Below are 19184 nucleotides of genomic sequence, written 5' to 3'. Positions count from 1 at the left end.
TTGAATTCATCTTTCTTAAAGATGGGAGACCAAAACTGCACACAGTATTCCAGATGATGCCTTGTATAATGGTAATAACACATCCCTCCCTCTACTGGAAATACCTCGCCGGATGCCTCTCAGGACTGCATTAGCCATTTTCAGGGGAGCATCATATTGGTAACTCAGAGACGACCTGTGATTGACCAATACACCAAGGTCTTTCTCCTTCTCCGTCACTTCCAACTGATATGCTCCCAGCTTATAGCAAAAATTCTGGTTGTTAGTCCATAAGTGCATGACCTTGCACTTTGCACTATTAAATTTTATCCCATTTCTATTACTCCAATTTTCAAGGTCCTCCAGATCTTCTTGTGTGATATTCCAGTCATTCTCCATATTGGCAATACTTCCCAACTCTGTATCATCTGCACATTTTATTAGCACACTCCCCCTTTTCATGCCAAGGCCATGAATGAAAATGTTAAATAAGATTGGTCCCCTGGTGATTCCGGACTTCTAGTGACCTTACTGTAAGAGACATGGACACATCACCAGAACAAAGCCCTTTCATCAGACCCTGCCTGACGCCTACTGCACTTTGGATTTTCGTGTGACTAGCCACCATTGCCTCAGGCACAGCAGAAAACCTAATGAGAAGCTACAGCAATAAAAGGCAACCATGGAAGCAAACAAATGCACAGAGAGTGGAATCACAAGACCAAGTCTTTCTGTGGTGACTGGAAGGCTCATAGAAATCAGAGCAGTTAAAGATTGGAATGGATCTTCTATTCCATCCCTCTGCCAGGGTGGGATTCCTCCTGACAGTACATTCTCCTACACATCCAAAAGAATTATTTTTAAACAAATCATCTTTGGCACACAGATTGTCTTTTTGCTCTGTGTCTGTACAGGGTCCAGGTCCATGATGGGGGCTCCTAGGACCTACTGCAATACAAAAATAATGATTGTAACAAACAGATGGACCCAAACACACCTTGATCTTGGTATATTCAATATCCAGATCCAAACCTAGGTCTGAAATTGGATGCTTAAATCCATTTTCAGTTTTAAATGACTACTGATGGCAGTACCAATAGTTAAAGATACGGTCTTTGGGACAGGGACTGTATTTGTATACTTTCTTAAGTACTTACATGGGTCCTCTCACGTGAGCATCTGAAAGCCTCACAATCTCCAATGTATTTATCCACACAGCATCCCTGTGAGGCAGGGAAGTGCTACTGTTCCTGTTGTACAGATGGGGAACTGAGACACAGAAAGTGATTTGCCCAAGGCAATACAGACAGCCTGTGACACAGCAGGGACTTGAACCCAGGCCTAGTTTAGCGCCCTAACCACTGGATCATCCTTCCTCTCAAACGTATCTCTGCCATTTTACATGTTAGGAATGCGCTTAGCACAGAGTAACACTGCAATACAAACTAACAATTTCGCTCAGGAGACAGCTCTCGGTTTTATGACATTCAGCCCAAATTGTCCATTTTAAAAGTTACATCCCTAGTGTGTAACTTTCTAGTATTATTTCCAGTTGTATCCCTTCCACTGACAACCTCAAACCACCCCTCCCTTAGACAATCCCTCTCTCTCCTGGGCCTTTGCACTCCTCCAAACCAGAAATATATTAGGTGTCTTAGCAAAAAATGGCAACATTGCAATACGCTCTCAGGTCCCTGAATGAGCAGCAGCCATACGCATCCATTTATGGAGGTTTTTGGGCCATGTGCTATGTTTGATAATGAATCAGTGTGCTCCCAAATGTCAGTGGACACTACCCTCAGAATCAATGCAGCACAGGTCTTTAGGTTCTAACAAGCACTTCTCAATTGCTCAACACCTCACGACGCCTCATAGGCACTGACTCCGTGGGTGCTCCACGGCTGGAAAAAAAATGGTGGGTGCTGAGCACCCACCGGCAGCCCCCCAATCAGCTCCTCCCCCTCCCCCCAGCTCCTCCCACCTGCCATGATGCAGGAGGCACGGGGAGGAGGGGAGAGAGCGAAGGGGTGGGGCATGCTTCAGGGAGGGGGTGGAACAGGGTGGGAAAGGAAGAGGTGGGGTGGGGGTGAAACAGGGGCAGGAAGAGGCAGGACAGGGGTTGGGCTTTGGGGGAAGGGGTGGAGTAGGGACAAGGTCTGGGACAGAGCAGGGGCCAAGCACCCCCCGGCACAATAGAAAGTCAGCACCTCTGCCAAGCTTAATATCCCTCAGCCAGTGTTACTAAAACATCCCATTCAGACTGGTCAAGACAAGACAATCCATCTGGGGCCTGGGCCGCTGTGTTTTTGCTAGTGGTGCATTGCACAGACCTATGAGCACTCATAAGGGACTTTTCCTTGCGAAAGTATCGCTCTCTTGACCCCCTCTGTAATCTAAAAAAGCAGCCACTTGCAGTACAGAGCAGCCACTCCTTCCTAACAACTCAATCAGAGCAGCAGATTGCTGAGCAGAGTCACACAAGCCAGCTCTCCACTCTACCTTCCCTGCGCACAGATTTCCTTTTCCCTCCCACCAGTAGAAGCAGCAATTCCCAGCCCCAGTTCATCAGAGTAGAAACTCCAGCTCTTTGTGACCTGATATTTATGAGAAGACAAAATTTCTCTTCAAATTGAAACTCAGAGGTGTTTCAACTGAAGCTAAAACTTTAGGTCTATTTTGAGAACATCTGCTGAAGAATGTAATTGACAAAAGATCTTTACTAGCCACCTCAAGGATCAGAGCAGACAGATCAAGAATCTGTCACTGTACTATCTCCCACACCCTTCACTGCCAAGATCTGTAGATGCCCGTTTAGCTAAATGCACATAATATGTATCCAAACCTGACAGCCCATCTCCTAGAGAGCAGGGCACCATTTCACGGTGACCCCGCATCTTGGTTTAACTCCTCATGTTCAGTTGCACTAACCTGCGAGATGTTGGACTGCGTTTTCTCACTCTCCCCGTCCCCTTCCATTTTGTCGGTCAGCAAACCTTGGACTTGGTACTCAAGGACGTAGCTGTCAATGAACCTCTCCAGCTCTTCGATTTCCTGAGATCGGCTACTCCCTGCCTCAGAGGAGGCAGATGCCACAGAGGAGTTTTCCATCACTCCAGGTAAGGAGCTGAGAATGGAGGGGGCCTGGGAAAAGAATGAAAATACAAATTAATTCCTTGTTCTCTACCTAAAGCCACAAATCTGCCAAGCAAAATACTTTACATACATACACACAAATACATCACTACACACACTGCATTCTCCCTTAGGTGACAATCACAAGCATGTGCCTTCATATTTCAAAACACCTACTAGGTACAGAAACAATGTACCAAAGCCCCAATATACTGCTTAGTGAGTAGGGTGCTTTCTATTGAATGTGCCTGTGTTTACAATTACACTAGCTTCCAAAAGCAGGGCTAAAATAGAACGTACGCCTTAATGCTACTCAAATCCTTCCTTCACAAGAACTCGAGTGGCAGACACACGTTCTAAAGCAGAAGATCCAGAATTCTATTCACCATAACCAACCAGTGAAAGATACACTAGTCTCAGATTGCTCTCTGCAGCGCTGAACCAGTACCAAACAAGGACATCTAGAAAGGCGAAGCAATGACAGTTATAAATTTCAATGCAGAACAAAGAAAGTGAAGGAAAAAGGCTAGAAATGCTTTTTTCTTTTTCCCTACCAGAAAGCTGGAAACATAATCACACCCCTGCGCCTGTCTGGCATAATCTAGCCCATAATGTTTTACACAGATCCAAGGAAAGAAATGCTGACAAAGGTTTAAGTTTAAACTTATCATTAAAGCATCTTCTCCTGTAAGGGCACAGAAGAAGTGATGAAGAGCACACTCATTACTATTCTAGTTTCACTGCTGACAAATGGACAACATGGCACCAGGTCACAGCTGGGAATGACAGGCAGGAATGCGAGGGGTCCAGGGGGAGCACAAATAATTAAAGATACATCCTATATCTATAGCATAGTGGTACAAAACAAAATACTGCCTCAGCGTCTGTGATTGCAAGTGGAACGGCGAGGAGGTAGTCAAAAGTGTGCTAAGCGGAACGGAACAGAAAGGTCAACCCGGGTTCTATTTTGCATGTTTTTGGTCATTAAAAATTTAATATTAGAGTGGAAAAAAACTACAGGGGAAACTACAGGAGAAAGCAGTGGGTGATCTGGATCTCATTACTCTCAGTCTGAACTTACACACCAGAGCGGCACTAGGAGATAAGCAATGTATTGCTGTCTGCAGAGAAAGAACACAATCCCCTTTGAACATAAAACCTTGTTCTTTGGTGGTGATAGTTTTGTTCCTAGCCTGAGGTGGAATGGCACTGAATGGCGAAGCCAATGGAAGTTCAGGACAGTTAGTTCTGCTCACAAACCAAGCCTTCATGTTATACATGATGGGGCATATCATATATTTATCCCTTTGTACAGTACACCTCCAGTCGGAGCCTGACTTGAAAGTCCCATGAGGAAACTCTCGATTTAATTTGAGGTTGGTGCTACTTATTCATAAAATCATTCCTAAGTTTGCTGATTTCTAGATAGCAGATAAATCTGCTCTGAAGGAATTGTTGATTTCATAGCCTCTCATTTCCCTTGCCTTTAAGTCTGTCTTTGCCAGAAGCTGGCCTATTCTCCATGAACTTATCCAGTTCTTTTATGAACACTGTTATAGTCTTGGCCTTCACAACATCTTCTGGCACAAAGTTCCACAGGTTGACTGTGCGTTGTGCGAAGAAATAATTCCTTTTGTTTTTTTTAAACCTGTTGCCTATTATTTTTATTTAGTGACCCCTACTGCTTGTGTTATGAGAAGGAGTAAATAACACTTCCTTATTTACATTCTCCACACCAGTCACCAGACACCTTTAGTTGTCTCTTTTCCAAGCTGAAAAGTCCTAGTCTTATTTACCTCTCCTCATATGGATGCTGTTTTATACCTTGTCACAAGCTTTCCCAAATCTGGACCTTAGCGTCCAAAACTCTGGGTGCCTGCATGAACCCCTCTAAGCTTAATTTCCAGCTTAGATCTGATCTTGCTGCCACCATCCAAAAATTCCAGGGTTTTGGCTCCCTCTGGTCTCCCCAAACCGTTCCCTGGGGAACCCCAAGACTCAGGAGCCCTGAGTCTTACCCCAAAGGGAAATAACCCACTTCCCTTCCCCCTCTTTCTCCCACCCAGACTTTCCTCTCTGGGCTAACCTGAGAGTTACTGATGCAATCTTTTTACATCACAATACCAAGAAGCATGTCTCCTTTATTCCACAAGAGACAAACCTCCAAACAAGAAACAGAAATGATCTCCTCTCTTCCCCCGCCACCAATTCCTGGTGCTGCAGGAGCGTTACCCTCCGGTTAGATTCTAACACCAAAGAGGATTCCCCCTTCCCTTCGTTTCCTTAGCCTACCCATGGAGAGAAACTCCAAACGGTTTTAAAAGAAGCTTTTATGATAAAAAGAAAAAAGACGATCAAAATTTCTTCTTATCAAGATTGACAATAATACCAATGGGATCAACTGCTTAAAAGAAAAATGAAATAAAGCCTATTCCCAAAAGAGATCCAATTTAAACATTCCAGCAAACTACACACATGGTAAATACAACACCCACAACATATAAAAGCCTATTGTTTTGCTACCTGTGACTCACAACTTGAACTGAAGATTAGAAGCTGAGATAGAAAGAAAACTCTCCATGCCGAGAGACAGAACAAAAGACTCATACCCCCAAAAATTCCCTCCCTGACTTTGAAAAAATCCGGTTTTCTGATTGGTCCTCTGGTCAGGTGTGTGGGTCCCTTTGTTAACCCTTTACAGGTAAAAGAAACATTAACCCTTAGCTATCTATTTATGACATACCCCTAATCATTTTTGTTGTCCTTTTCAGTACCTTTTCCAATTCCAGTAGATCTTTTTGGAGACAGAGTGACCAGATCTGCATGCAGTATTCAAGATGTGGGTGTAGCATGGATTTACATAGAAGCAATATGACAGTTTCTGTCTTATTATCTATCCTCTTCCTTTCTCAACTGTGCTGGACAACTGCCCACCCTCATGCCACCACAGGATGGGGAGCTGCTAGACATGCTTAATAAAGAGATTAAAAAATTAAATTCTAACTATTTGTAGACTCAGAAGCTCCCACTTTTGAAAGGAAAGGAGTGGGAACCACAGTATCCTAGTCAAATTCCAACTTGAGTAATTATGGTCTGCCAGCCTAAATTCACTCTGTGGTTTCAACCAGACACATTGTTCTTCTGCATTTCCCATCCTCAAGTGCCAGGATGTGTTGCTGTGTAACACCTGCCACATTTTCCCCCAGAGATGGCTGCCTTTCAGCAGAAGGTGAAATGATTCCTACATATAGTTGTACAGTAGGTAAATCTGCAAAGGACTTTTGGATCTCTCAGGATAAAACAGCACTACATAAACCTAAGTTATTAATAATAGAGTAAGAAACTATTATATGGCTTTCACTATTGTGATACAGGCCTGGGCTGGGCATTCCTGTCCTGCATGAAAGAATGTTATGTTTAAAAACAAAAAAACTCGAAAGCATCTCCAGCCAATAACGCACCCTGCCCCCAATCCACACTGCACATAGAGGGATGCACACACATGCTTAATTCAAGTTTTGTAAGAGACTTGACATTCCACTTTCTCACCGCACCGCCCTTCCCAATTTTGTTCAGGAAATGAAAAACCTCTTCACAGCCTATGATTTTCCTTTATCAAATTACTGCCGTATTTGGAGGGCTGAGTTTTAATCCCCTGAAAACCTGGGGTTATAAATGGAAAAGCTGACAGAGCTTTAGCTATAGTGTTACTAGCAGGCGTCGTTCTAATTATTTTAAAGGTCTCTCTCCTAACATCAACAGCTTGCATTTACATAGTGCATTTATCACAAAGGATCTGAAAGCTCTTTAGAAAATAAAACCGATGTATGTTATGAACTACTTGCAAGAGTCTCTTCATATGCCACTGAAACACAACCACCTATTTAGGATGAGAAACGAAGGCAATTACTATATCCAAATGTAACTGCACCTGTATGAAGAATGCAGTGACCTGAAATGGAATATAGCCAGGTCACATGGTTTGTATGCCTCTGTCCCTGTGAAAATAGCAATGAGATATTTCTAAACAAGAAATGGTCAGAACATCTGTGTTATATTTACTCCAAAGCACAACACTTGCTGCAGTAAAAGGTCCCCTCATATCTTCCTGGGGCACTGACTTAGGCGGGAACTGAACCAACCATCGTTGGTAATACTTTGCATTATCCAGGTATCGACCAGAGCAGATTCTGCTTAGCTTGCAAACTCTAGCTGAATTCACCGCACAAAACTGTATGGCTGTAGCTTCTAGTTAATACATAATGTGTTCTATATCCTTTCAGTTTCCAGTCTCCAGAGATCCTTCACAAATAAAAAACGGAAACAGGACAGGGACTGACAACGTACTACAAAGCACTATATGCCAGGAAAATATTTAGATAAACGCAAAAGTGAATAGCTCTTAATAGCAAACATGTACAGCTTCCAAAAAAACACGGTTATTCACCTTTGTAACTGTTGTTCTTCAAGATGTGTTGCTCATATCCATTGGTGCACGTTCGTCGGAAGTTTTACCCTAGCAACCCAGCGGGCCAGCAGGTCGCCCCCTAGAGGTGGAGCCCGCCATAGTCGTTAATATAATAGCGCCTGCGGCCCGTACTGCCGCTCCTCATTCTTCTTGCCGGCTACTCCGACAGTTGGGAAGGAGGGCGGGGTGTGGAATGGATATGACAACAACCCCTCGAAGAACAACATGTTATAAAGTGAGTAAACCGTTTTTCTTCTTTCGAAGTGATTGCTCATATCCAATTCCAGTAGGTGATGTCCAAGCCTTACCTAGGCAGTGGGGTCGGAGTGAGAGGTCGCAGCGTGTAAACACAGCAGAGCCGAAGGCTGCATCAATCCTGGACTTGTTGGACCAAGGGCATAATGGAAGCGGAAGGTGTGCCGTGAGGACCAAGGTCGCTGCCTGCAGATTTCCTGACGGTACTCGCGGCAAGAACGCCGTCGATGATGCTTGGGCCCTAGTAGATGTGGCGCGGTCACATTGCCCGACGGGAGACCGCCAGGTCGTAACAGGCCACCGTATGGCAGGATGTCACCCCCGAGGAGATCATCTGCGGGAGACTAGCAACCCACTTAACCGGTCAGCCTATGGCGACAAAAAGCTGGGGATTTGCGGAACGGCTTGGTCCATTCTATATAAAAGGCGAGCGCCCTAATCGCACGTCTAAGGGAGTGCAACTGCTGCTCCGGCGAGAACGAATGAGGTTTCGGGAAGAAATACGGGTAGGAATATGTCCTGGTTGATCAGAAAGGCGAGACAACTTTGGGGAAGAAAGGCGGGGTGAGCCTAGTTGCTTGTGCACGGCTCACAGATCGTGCCCAACACATGGCCCTGTGCGGTCCCGTGGGGGTGCCCTTCATGAGACAGCCCTTTCTCTGGGGGTTTCCACTCTCTCTCGGGTCAGGCCCCTCCACCTCCTGGACCGCACCTCTCTGAAGCTTAGCAACGTCTGTCTCTCTGCCGTGGGCCCCTCGGGAAGTCCACGCACTCTGGACCCCCCTGGGCTCTTCACCCCCAAAGGGGCTGAATGCAACCCTGTTCTTCTACCACGACGCAGAGTGACTCTCAGCCAGCATATAAAACAGGAGGGTTTATTGAGAGTGAACACAGCACAGGAAAAATCTCAGGGCTCAGGCCTGGCCTCTCACAATAACAGCACATCCGCAGTCTCCCTGCATCCAGGTGGGCCCTGCTGCTTCCTCGCAAGCCGAGCCCCTGCTTCCCAGCTGGGTCTCTTGATATCCCCGCCTCAAGCTCCCGCCTGCAGTCCATTGTCTTGTCTCCAGGTTAAAACAGGTCATAAATCAGGAAGGCCCTGAGTCCCCTCTCCTTGCAGCTCTCCTCTGGGCTGGAACCGGCTGGTCAGGTCACGGGTCCTCTCTCTGCAGCCCATTGTCTCCACTGGCCAGAACGGTTGTGTCTCCTGGGCTGGGGTCCCCGCTCTCCGGTCCTCTGTAACAACAACTCCCTCTCCCCTCACCGCTCGTTAAACCATGTAACACCCAGGTAACATTGAGTCCCACCCCCTGTGCATGCAAACCCTGGAAAAGACAAAAAAACCCAAAGAAAACCCCCACTTCGTCCAGTTGTACTTTGTCACGAATGGAAACATCATATACGGGGGCTCTACACAAGGGCGCGTAGCCTCTGACACACGACTAGCAGAAGTGAGCCAACCAGGAATGCCGTCTTCCAGGACAAGTAGAAGAGGGAACACCGAAGCCGCGTTCAAACAGGGGGGACATAAACGCGGACAACACCAAGGTTTCAGATCCCAAGAGGGGGCTGGGCGGCAGAACCTGGGGGTAGAGACCGCTCCCAGAACCTTTTATAGGAATCTAAGCCACCATGGGGTGTGAGAAGACAGAGCGGCATCGCTCCCCCCCGGTGGAAGGTGGAGATAGGCCGCTAATGTGAACCCGGAAGAGAGGACATTGCCAAGGCCTTGCTGCTTGAGCGATCCAAAGGTAATCGAGGACGGATTGGAATGGAAAACATCGGTGGGGTGGAAGCGCCTCTCCGCGCAACACACACGTAAAAGCGTTTCCATTGGTCTGAGTAACGTCGTCCTCGTAGACGGTTTCCCACTTCCAGAAGCACCTGCCTCACTGGTGAATGAGCAGTGCAACTCGGACCTAGTCAGCCACACAGGAAGCCAGGCTGAGAGGTGCAGAGAACGGAAGGTCCGGGTGACAAAAGCCGGCCGTGGTTCCTGCGTGACTCAGGTCCAGGTGAAGAGGCAGGGGAACAGGGTCGAACACGCAAACAGTCCAGCAGGAAGAGAACCAAGCTGTCGGGGCCTAACGCCAGAGCGATAGAAATCAAAGTGGACTCTGGCCCTGCGCAACCTTAGAAGGACCTTGTGAAATCAAGTGAACAGAGGGAACGCTAGGGAGGGTTATAAGGGATATTATAGGAGATAGTAGAGTGAATATGCGGTAGAGTGGGAGATTAGGGGGTGAATGGACGGGTAGATAAGGTGGATCGGTAGGAAAGAGAGAGGAGGCAATAATGTTCTAGGATTAGGATAGAAATGGGAGGGAGGGGTTAAGGAGGTAGAGAAGGGTAGGTAATGGAAAAGGGAGAACGATAGATATAGATATGTAGTATGATAAGGAGGTGTAGAGGGTAACGAGGAGAGATCAGTAGTGAGCGAATAGAAGGGCTAAGAGAAAAGTAAGAGGCTGAATAAAATTGAAAGTAGGTGGGTAGGGGGGAAATAGGGGCATAAAGTTCAGAGAGAACAGAGGGTATCAAGTTTGGGTATGTAAAGGTAAGTGTTAGTGCGGAGGGGAGACACGAAGGACTGATCGCCGGACTAGCTCGAGGAAGGGCACTGGACGCGGTCTTTCGGGCATACTGAGGACAGGACAATGGAAAGTGCCCCGATTGTTCCTCTCTTCCAGGTCTGAAACCCGGCTTCGGGTATTTGCAGAACGCCTTTCTGGATCCATCGGTTTGTGACGGACAAGAGGTTATGGGAGGGAAGGGAGAAGAAGAGGGAGGAGAGAAAGGGGTGAAGTGTGGTTTAGGGAAAGGAAAAGAGAGGGGGGGTGGGAAAACGGGAGGGGGGGAGGAACGTAGAGCGGGGATGAAGGAGGGGAGGAAGAGGTGCGTTCGCCCAGCGAACCAGAAAGGCGTCTGCAACCGTAAGCCCGGTTCGCGACCTTGGAAAGAGCCAAGACATCGGCAGCTTTCTGTTCCTGCAGGATGCGAAAGAGGTCCATATGGGGATCCCACCTCCGGAACAGCGCCAGGGCGATGTCCGGGCGAAGGGACCACTGTGGGATCCACCCCACCTCACCCAAGAGAAAAGGACCGGCTTGAAGCCGATCCGCCAGCGTATTCCGAACCCCCGGAGAAAGGAAGCAACTAGGTGAAACAGAGTGGGCTATGCAAAGTCCACAACGTCATGTCCTCCTACAAAGAAGAGGAGACCTCGTACCGCCCTGCTTGTTTTATAACTTAACGAACATAGTATACCGTCGTTGTGTTGTCGGTTGAAACGAAACAGGCGACCTTGGATTGCTGACAGAACGCTTGACATAGCCAGGCGGACCGCCCTCAATCTCGCACGTTGATATGTAGGCGAGTTTCGGGAGGAGAACCAGGCCCTGGGTCCGCAGGGCACCAGGTGAGCTCCCCATCCAAGTCCGAGGTGTCCCGTTGTCAGGGACAGCGAGAGCTGGGTCGGATGGAACGGAAGCCCTGCACACACACAGACCGATCCAAGCCACCACTGGAGGGAGTGGAGGACGCCTGAGGAATGTGAACTGTATCTAACGGGCGACTGCTGGATCGAGCTGAGGGGATAGCCAGGACTGGAGGGGCCCGTAAAGCGGAGCCGAGCATTTGCGCCGTGACGCAATGTGGCAGGCGCATGTGGCCCAAGAGGTCAGCAAGTACGTATGGAGGTTAGAGGTGCTGTCTGCAGCCTGTGGATGATGGCTGTCAAAGCTGGAACCGCGACAAGGGAAGAACGGCCCGGGCCATGGTGGATCTAAGAAGGCTCCGATAAACTCTATCCTCTGATAGGGGGTAGAGTGGACTTCTCGCGTTGAGTAATTAGGCCTAGCTCCGTGAAAAGGCGACTGACCCATGCGGACGTGCCGCGAGGACTCGCTCCTCTGAGGGTCCCAGATAAGCAGTTCGTCGAGGTAGGGAACACATGCATGCGACTGCGAAGAAAAAGGAGGGCCACGACTACGGGCCATGCAATTTGGTAAACACTCGTGGGGCGTCGAGAAGGCCGAAAGGGAGGACTGTGAATTGATATGCCGGCCGCCGACAATGAAGCAAAGGAATCTCCGATTGTGGGCGGGAAGAAGCTATATGGAAAATAAGCCGTCTGCATGTGCAGGGCGGCGTACCAGTGCTCCCGGATCCAGGGATGGAATAATGGTCCCCAAGGAATCTCCATCGGAACTTCAACTTGACGAGGTATTTGTTGAGCTCTCGTAGGTCGATGGATGGGTCTGAGAACCTCCCTTGGCCTTGGGATCAGAAGTAACAGGAAGTAAAACGCCCTGCCTTCTCGTTCTCTGGAACCTCTCTATGGCCCCTTTTGTTCGAGAGCGTTCGTACCTCCTGGAGGAGGATCGCTCCGTGAAGAGGGTCCTGAAGAGGACGAGGAAGGGGGGGTGGGAGGGCAGGTACAAAGCAAACTGTAGGTTGGTATCCAAGCCGCAACGCGTGGAGGACCAGCGGTCCGAAGTTAAGCTGGTACCACGCCGGGAGGAAGAACAAAAGACGTTTGGAGGAGGGAGGAGATGGATCCGGGGAGGGACTGGTACAGCGCCCCTGGCGCACCTTGAAAACCGATGGGCTTTTTCGCCCGGAGGAAGGCTTGGAGGGACTTGGCTTTGCCCCTCCTGGTTACCGATTGTCTGCGCCTGCCAATTCCTGTTTTCGCCGCCTGGCAAAGTTCCCTTGCTTTGCCATGGGCCTGGGGTAAGGCCTGTGTTGCTGTTGAAGGCCTGAAATGTCTATCTGGTGAGCCGGCGTATGGCATTCCCAGGGCGGCGCAATAATAACCCTACTGTCTGTTGAGGCTTTGCAGCCGAGGGTCTAGTTCTTGTCGAATACAGGCCCTGGCCGCTCCAAACGAAGAATCCTGGATGGTATATTGGAGTTTCCGAGGGAAGGCCAGAGACCTGAAGCCACGAAATGGCGGGCGCAAGTTGACTTCCGGAGGCCAGAGTCCTGCGGCCGAGTCTGCAGCATCCAAAGCCGCCTTAGGGAAAGTGCGTGCGCAACTTTTTCCCCTCGTCAAGGAGAAGCGCGAACTCCTGAACAAGCGTCCTGCGGGAGCACTCCTTAAATTTATAGGCCGCCACCAGGTGTGTATGTGTAGCGACTGAGGCAGAGCTTGCTGGTTGGAGACCTGCAGCTGCAGGGCGCCTGTGGAATAGACCTTGCGGCGAAGCAAGGTCATATGCCCTGCGCCTCCTAAGACTTGGGCCGAGCTTGTTTGTCCGTGGGCGCTCCCCTCTCATTCACAGAACGAACGACGAGGAAGCACAGGGGCGGATGGACTATATATAGTACTCATAGCCCTTCGAAGGACGGCAGGTATTTACGCTCGACACCCCGAGCAGGGGGGAATGGAAGCCGGTGACTGCCAGTGTGGTTGGCATGGCTTGGATGGTCCTTATGAAAGGCAGGAAACACGAGTGGCGCATCTGCCAAGAGGGACGCCACGACCAGGTCCTCGATCTCGGAGACCTCCTCAGCCTGGATGTTCATATTTTTTGAGCCACGTGCCTGAGGAGGTTCCTGGTGCGCCCTGAAGGTCCAGTGGGGGGGGACTGGTGGATGTGTCCCGCCACCGTCTCCGCCTCATCTGGGGAGGACGACGAGGAGAGACCTGGCAAGAAGCGGGTCTGGTGGCGGCTCATACTGGAAGCACCGTGTCTGACTCTTGCTGGTGCTCAGGATCTGGAGGATGAGACGACTGCTCTTCTGTAGGGGAGGAGGGAGGGCATGAAGAAGTAGCCTTCCGGAGCCCTGTGCTCAGAGACCGACGACCACGGAAGGAATTTTGCTGGGGCCCTGGGCTTGGGTGATACGCCAGGGGGTCCAGAAAGCGCCACTGCTGAGGACCCAATGCTCCTGCTGAGTCTCGGAGAAGAGGGGCAGCGGGTTCTTTCAGCGTCCTAAGTCAACACTGCCCGCCCGTGAAGAAAGACTGACCCCTGGCAAGAGGGCCACGGGAGCCGACGGGATGTACGGGTCCCAGCAGTCCAGGTGGCGAAGACGCTCCTCGGTGCCGGAAGATCGAGTGCCGTGATCCATACCGGGCCTGCGATTCGAGACTGGGACCTGCCAACCAGCGTGGTGCCGGGAGGTCGACAGGATCTGGATCGCGATGACGAGAACAACTTCCTCGAGTCCCGGTAACTGGGTAACGGTGGCTGGAGCCAAACGGTGGTCCGGGAGTATCGAGACCTGGCCGAAGGATGATTGTGCGCCGCGAGTAAGACCGGTACCGCATGGAGAGCGGTTGCCAGGACTGCGAGCGCGTCGCGAGCGAGACTCCACCCCCCCCCCCCCCCCCCCCCCCCCCCCCCCCCGGGATCCGAGAATCGGTGCCGAAGAATCGTGACGGTGCCCTGAGCCGGAGAGTCGCGGGGACGGTGCTCGCATCGCGTGGGCTTTGCCTTAGACTGCAGAAACAACACCGGCGGTGCCGGAGGTTGGGGCAGCACAGGCTCGTTTAGAGCGATGAGGTCCCTGGCCGAGAGAAGGTCTCGGCGTGGCGGGACCATCAGCTCAACGCCCAGATCTTTGCGGGGAGCTGAGAGGGATCGGACCTGCCGGGCCCGGAGTCGACGAATCTCTGGCACGGCCAATCTGTTTTTCCCTCCCCGTGCCTGTAATTTATCCCAGTTTTGACTTCTTCTCGACAGCACCATACAGTATTTCTCCGTATACCCCGGCCGGCGTTGGCGCCGGGTGCTCTTTTCGAGGCAGCTAGCTGGGGTAGAGGAGGATAGACAGTCTCTTCCCTGAAACCGGTGCCGGAGAAGTCAGTGCCCGTGGCTGTCTTCGCAGCGCGAAGTGGTCAGGTGCGGATCCGAAGCGGCACTCGGTGCCGAGGAACAGAAGAATTAAGCGCTGATTCCATCAGAGCATCTTGGAGGCGTGGTCTGCTCCTTCTTGGTCCTCAAGTCCGAAGGCCTTGCAAATGCGGACTTTCGGAGATATGCGATCCCCCAGGCACTTCAAAGCAGGCGTCGTGGGGATGCTGGTGGGCAGGCTCTTACAGGGCCAAGCACGGTTTGAACCCGGCGAACCAGGCATGAGCCGGCGCCGGGCGCGGAGAAGGCTAGCCCCCGAACCGCTAACTACATACACTAGAACTATAAACTACATACTATACTAAACTAATGAACTAATAATTAAAACTAGCAACTAGAAACTATAACAATGAACGAAGAGAAGCTAGGAACGTGGGAGGACAGCTATGCCGCGCTCACCAGTTCCGAACGCCGACCACAGCGGTAAGAAGGAACCTGAGAGCGGAGGCGGTAGGGTTATATTGACCCGCTATGGCGGCGCCACTCTAGGGGAAACCTGCCGCCGCTGGAGTTACTAGGTAAGAAGTTCTTATGACAGTGCACGCGCGGCATACACCTACTGGAATGGATATGAGCAATACTTGAAGAGATACAAACTTCACTACAGCATAATGCGGCCTGGGAGAAAATCAAACCGCACAGCCAGAGTTGAAAGTAGCAAAGTCACCATTACCTACTCATGCAGGGACATTCAAGTGAAAATGAAAGGCAATGCATTTAAAACTGATAAAAAGAAAAAGCTTCTCACACAAACACGTAGCCTGGTGGAATCACACTGCACAAGATATCCATGGAGATAGAATCTAAAAGGAGTTATTGTTTATATGGGTAAAGAAACATTCACGGTTACACTATTAGCAAGCTAAAAAGAAGAAATATAACCTCATGCTTGGCCACTGTCATTAGTTGTACACTGGGCTAGAAGAACCATTGCTCTGACCAGTATGGCCAGTCTTATGTTCCTTACTCACACACTAGCGGACTGAGGATGGTATGGGCAGGTCATTCCACATTTATCTCATATGGGTACTCAAGCACCTTCCCTCAGAGCATATGATACTTTCCTCTATAGAGAAAGTCTGCTGCACTGATGAAGCACTGAACTGCCTAATTTGGCAATTAATTGATTTTTGACTATTAAGCGGTAAATATGCCCAATGCCTGTGATGGGTGTTAAGATGGGGTGGGATCTGAGTTATACAGAAATTTTTTCCTGGGTGTCTGCTGTGAGTCTTGCCCACATGCTCAGTGTTTAGCTGAACACATATTTGGGTTGGGAAGGAATTTTTTTCTCAGAGGGAAGGAATTTTCCTCCAGAGTAGATTGGCAGAGGCCCTGGGGGAGGTTCTCTTTCCTCTGCAGCATGGGGCATGGGTCACTTGCTGGAGGATTCTCTGCACCTTGAAGTCTTTAAACCACGATTTGAGGACTTCAACAGCTCAGACAGGAATGGGTGGGTGAGATTCTGTGGCCTGTGTTGTGCAGGAGGTCAGACCAGACGATCATAATGATCCCTTCTGACATTAAAGTCAATGAGTCTATGAACTGATCCAATATGCCAATTCCTTATTCAGCCATTACCCTGAAATAGGTTTAACATTTTCTCAATCAAAGAAACAACAATACCAGTAAAGGTCAGTGATCAGTGACTGTAAGCTTCTGCCTTTACACCGACCGTTACATAAGTGATCGGTAGAGCCCTGCGCGGATACAAAATTTGTATCCGCAGCCAATCTGCAAAAACAATCCACCGATATAAAGCGATCATCCGCCGATATAAAGCAGATATCCACCAATTTGCACGGCTCTAGTGAACAGAGTAGACCCCTGACCCTGGATGTCTGGGATCTTTCCCAATCTCTGCCACTACAAGTTTGAAAATGTTCACCTAAAGCTAAGCACCTAAATCAACAACCTGAGTTTCAGAGTTGCTAAGCACTCTCAACTTCCATCAATGTCAATGAGAGCTACACATGCTCAACACCTCTTAAAAGGAGATCACCTATTTAGGTGCCTAATTTAAGCACACACATTTGAAAATGTTGGCCTAACTGACTTGGCCAAAGTCAAACAGCATGTCAGAAACAAGAGTTGGGAATAGAACCATGCAGTAAGAAAGGGGGTTGGTTGCATTTCCATTTTATACAGTGGTGGGAAATGCACAAACAAAATCCACAGTACAGGGTTAACTGCACTACTCTATCTTGCCCCACCTCACGCTACTCCAGCAAATTCTGAGTGCAAATGCAAATCACAAACTAACTATAGCCTCTTAATTTTCAACTGCAAAGCACAGCAGCATTCACATCTGACAAAATAACGGAAGCCTCTTTGGAGCACTCACATTAACAAGGATCTAATTCAGTGGTGGACAACATGCGGCCCATCAAGGTAATCTGCTGGTGGGCCACAGGACAGTTTGTTTACATTGACCTTCCGCAGGCATGGCTGCCCGCAGCTCCTAGTGCCTGCGAACGGTCAACATAAACAAACTGTCCTGCTGGTGGGTCGTGAATTACCCCAACAGGCTGTGTGCAGCTCGCGGGCCACAGGTTGACCACCACTGATCTAATTGCTAACAACCATTCACACCTTACAGAAAAAGGATCCGAATGCTTATGTCTTTTATGTCACAGGGCCTGATTCAAAATCCACTAAGTCTTTCCATTGACTTCAATGGCTTTGGATAAGGCTCTTAAGGTACAACTTGTGTTCATTCCTGTTGCCTATTAATGAGAAAAAGCAGGAGTTCTCACCTCTCTGTAGGCTATATATGCAGGGTTCTGTCCACCACCATTTTGTCACACCACTAATATTTCAAAGTATGAAATTATGAAGCAGATTTTAAAGCCAGTTTGAGAGAAAAATAAAGAAGAAAAAAAAATCCCTGTTCTCAACCTATCTAGCTCCCCTCTTCTGTCATTTCTGCCCAATTTTGGCATCTTTCTGAATCAGCTCAGAATGAACAGTTCTGGCTAAAGGACTTGATATGCTTACTGAATTGTTCCCAAATGTGCCCAGATTGTCAAAAAGGCTCATTATGTAGATCAGCATCACACATTAGCTCCATGAATAAGATTCCAGGTCTTATTAAAAACAAAATGAGGCTCAGAGGGAACGACACAGATTACAGGAGCTCAGCCCAGAGAGATATCTTGTTTCTCACCAGTGACGCCTCTAGCTAATTCATGCTAATTATTAAATGAAACCCACGGATGTGCTCTCAAAAGAATCCAGTCAAATCCTTAGCTGTGAGGATGGTGGCCATGATATATGGCCTCAAGAATGTGAGAGTGTGAGGAAATGAATAAGGGAGGGACTCTGCAAGAACGGGGGAAGATCTTATATGAACACAACCTACCAGGAAACAGAATAAGGTATCACCTATTCAGAACCCACTGCAGGATCACATAGGCGGGTGGAGGGGAGACAGGACTCCAGGGAGCAGAGTTGGAGACATTTCCCACCCTTTTTCCATCCTAATTGCTCATGGGATTTTTTTTCCTCTGCTGGAAATCTGCCAACATATTGATGTATATCAAGGTGTGTCTTCCTGTCTCTTCCTATCCAACAGAAAGGCCCTTTTGGCCTCCATATCTGTATTTTTTTAATCTAGGTTCACAAAGTATATATATTACATACACAGTTCCAGTTTGTTTGAATCAGCCTTTAGTTCTAGAGAGTGTCGCAGGACGCAGCTTGGAAGAGCTGCATTATACAGAGTGATTTTTTTTCTTGTAAAGGCATTCCCGATTTCTTCTGCTAGTACCCACTTTTATCTCTCTATCTCTAAGCCTAGCAGTTCACTAGTGCCACACTAGCCTGATCGTTATGGCAGAGCACTAATGTTTTCCTATATTCTTCTCAAGCCTTTGTGTTTACTGCTCCCCTTGTCTCCTCCCACTTCCATCTTCACGCCTTCTTCTGCGCTGCATCCTTCACTTGGACAGGTCTCCCAATTATTGTTCAGCCAAGTGCCCTCACTCTCCTATTGCAAGCCACCTTCACAAACCTCATCCAAACCAGAAATGTCTGCCAGCCAGTCTTCATTTGTTCACCACACTACATCCATTTGGGCCGTCAGAACATGAGCTCTTCTGGGCAGGGACCTTTTTCTTGGCGTAATTACTTATTTTTCCTTTGCACATCTTGTATCTGTTTTCAAGTGCCACATACACTTACATTGCTGATGAATAACAGTCACGCATACTGGCAAGTCTGTGGGTCCCTTGACCTGGTGCTGTAAAAGTTTCACAGGCCCCAACACATCATTCATTTCAGCTTGCTGAGCTGATGAAAATCCCTGGGAAATCTGCTTCCTGGCATGAGAATTCCAGTAAGACTGGGATTTCAGAATTCACTCCATGAGCTGGTCTCAAGCAAGCCATCCCTAAAGAAAAGGGATTGAGATCCTGGGATTCACTGGGCAGCACCCTCCCCTCAGAGGTGAAAGTAAGCCGGTACGGGTGGGTATGGAGGACTGGTAA

At 48.8% G+C, this 19184-nt stretch overlaps 1 protein-coding gene across 16 annotated transcripts in view; it reads right to left on the bottom strand.

The window, feature by feature from the left end:
- Positions 1-19184, bottom strand: part of CTIF (cap binding complex dependent translation initiation factor) — a 345954-nt gene that overhangs the window by 253991 nt on the left and 72779 nt on the right. For all 16 annotated transcript variants that reach the window (XR_012656063.1, XR_012656062.1, XM_075066845.1 and 13 more), the window contains one exon: positions 2908-3120. Coding sequence is in view for 14 of the 16 variants with exons in the window: in XM_075066848.1 (XP_074922949.1) it covers positions 2908-3120 (213 nt within the window). In the remaining 2 variants the exon portion in view is untranslated. The remainder of the gene's footprint in view (positions 1-2907; positions 3121-19184) is intronic.

This window comes from Chelonoidis abingdonii, chromosome 6, assembly GCF_003597395.2.
Source record: "Chelonoidis abingdonii isolate Lonesome George chromosome 6, CheloAbing_2.0, whole genome shotgun sequence".
Classification (NCBI taxonomy): domain Eukaryota; kingdom Metazoa; phylum Chordata; order Testudines; family Testudinidae; genus Chelonoidis; species Chelonoidis abingdonii.
Note: the sequence above shows the minus strand (reverse complement) of the source record. Positions and strands in the feature narration are given on the sequence as shown.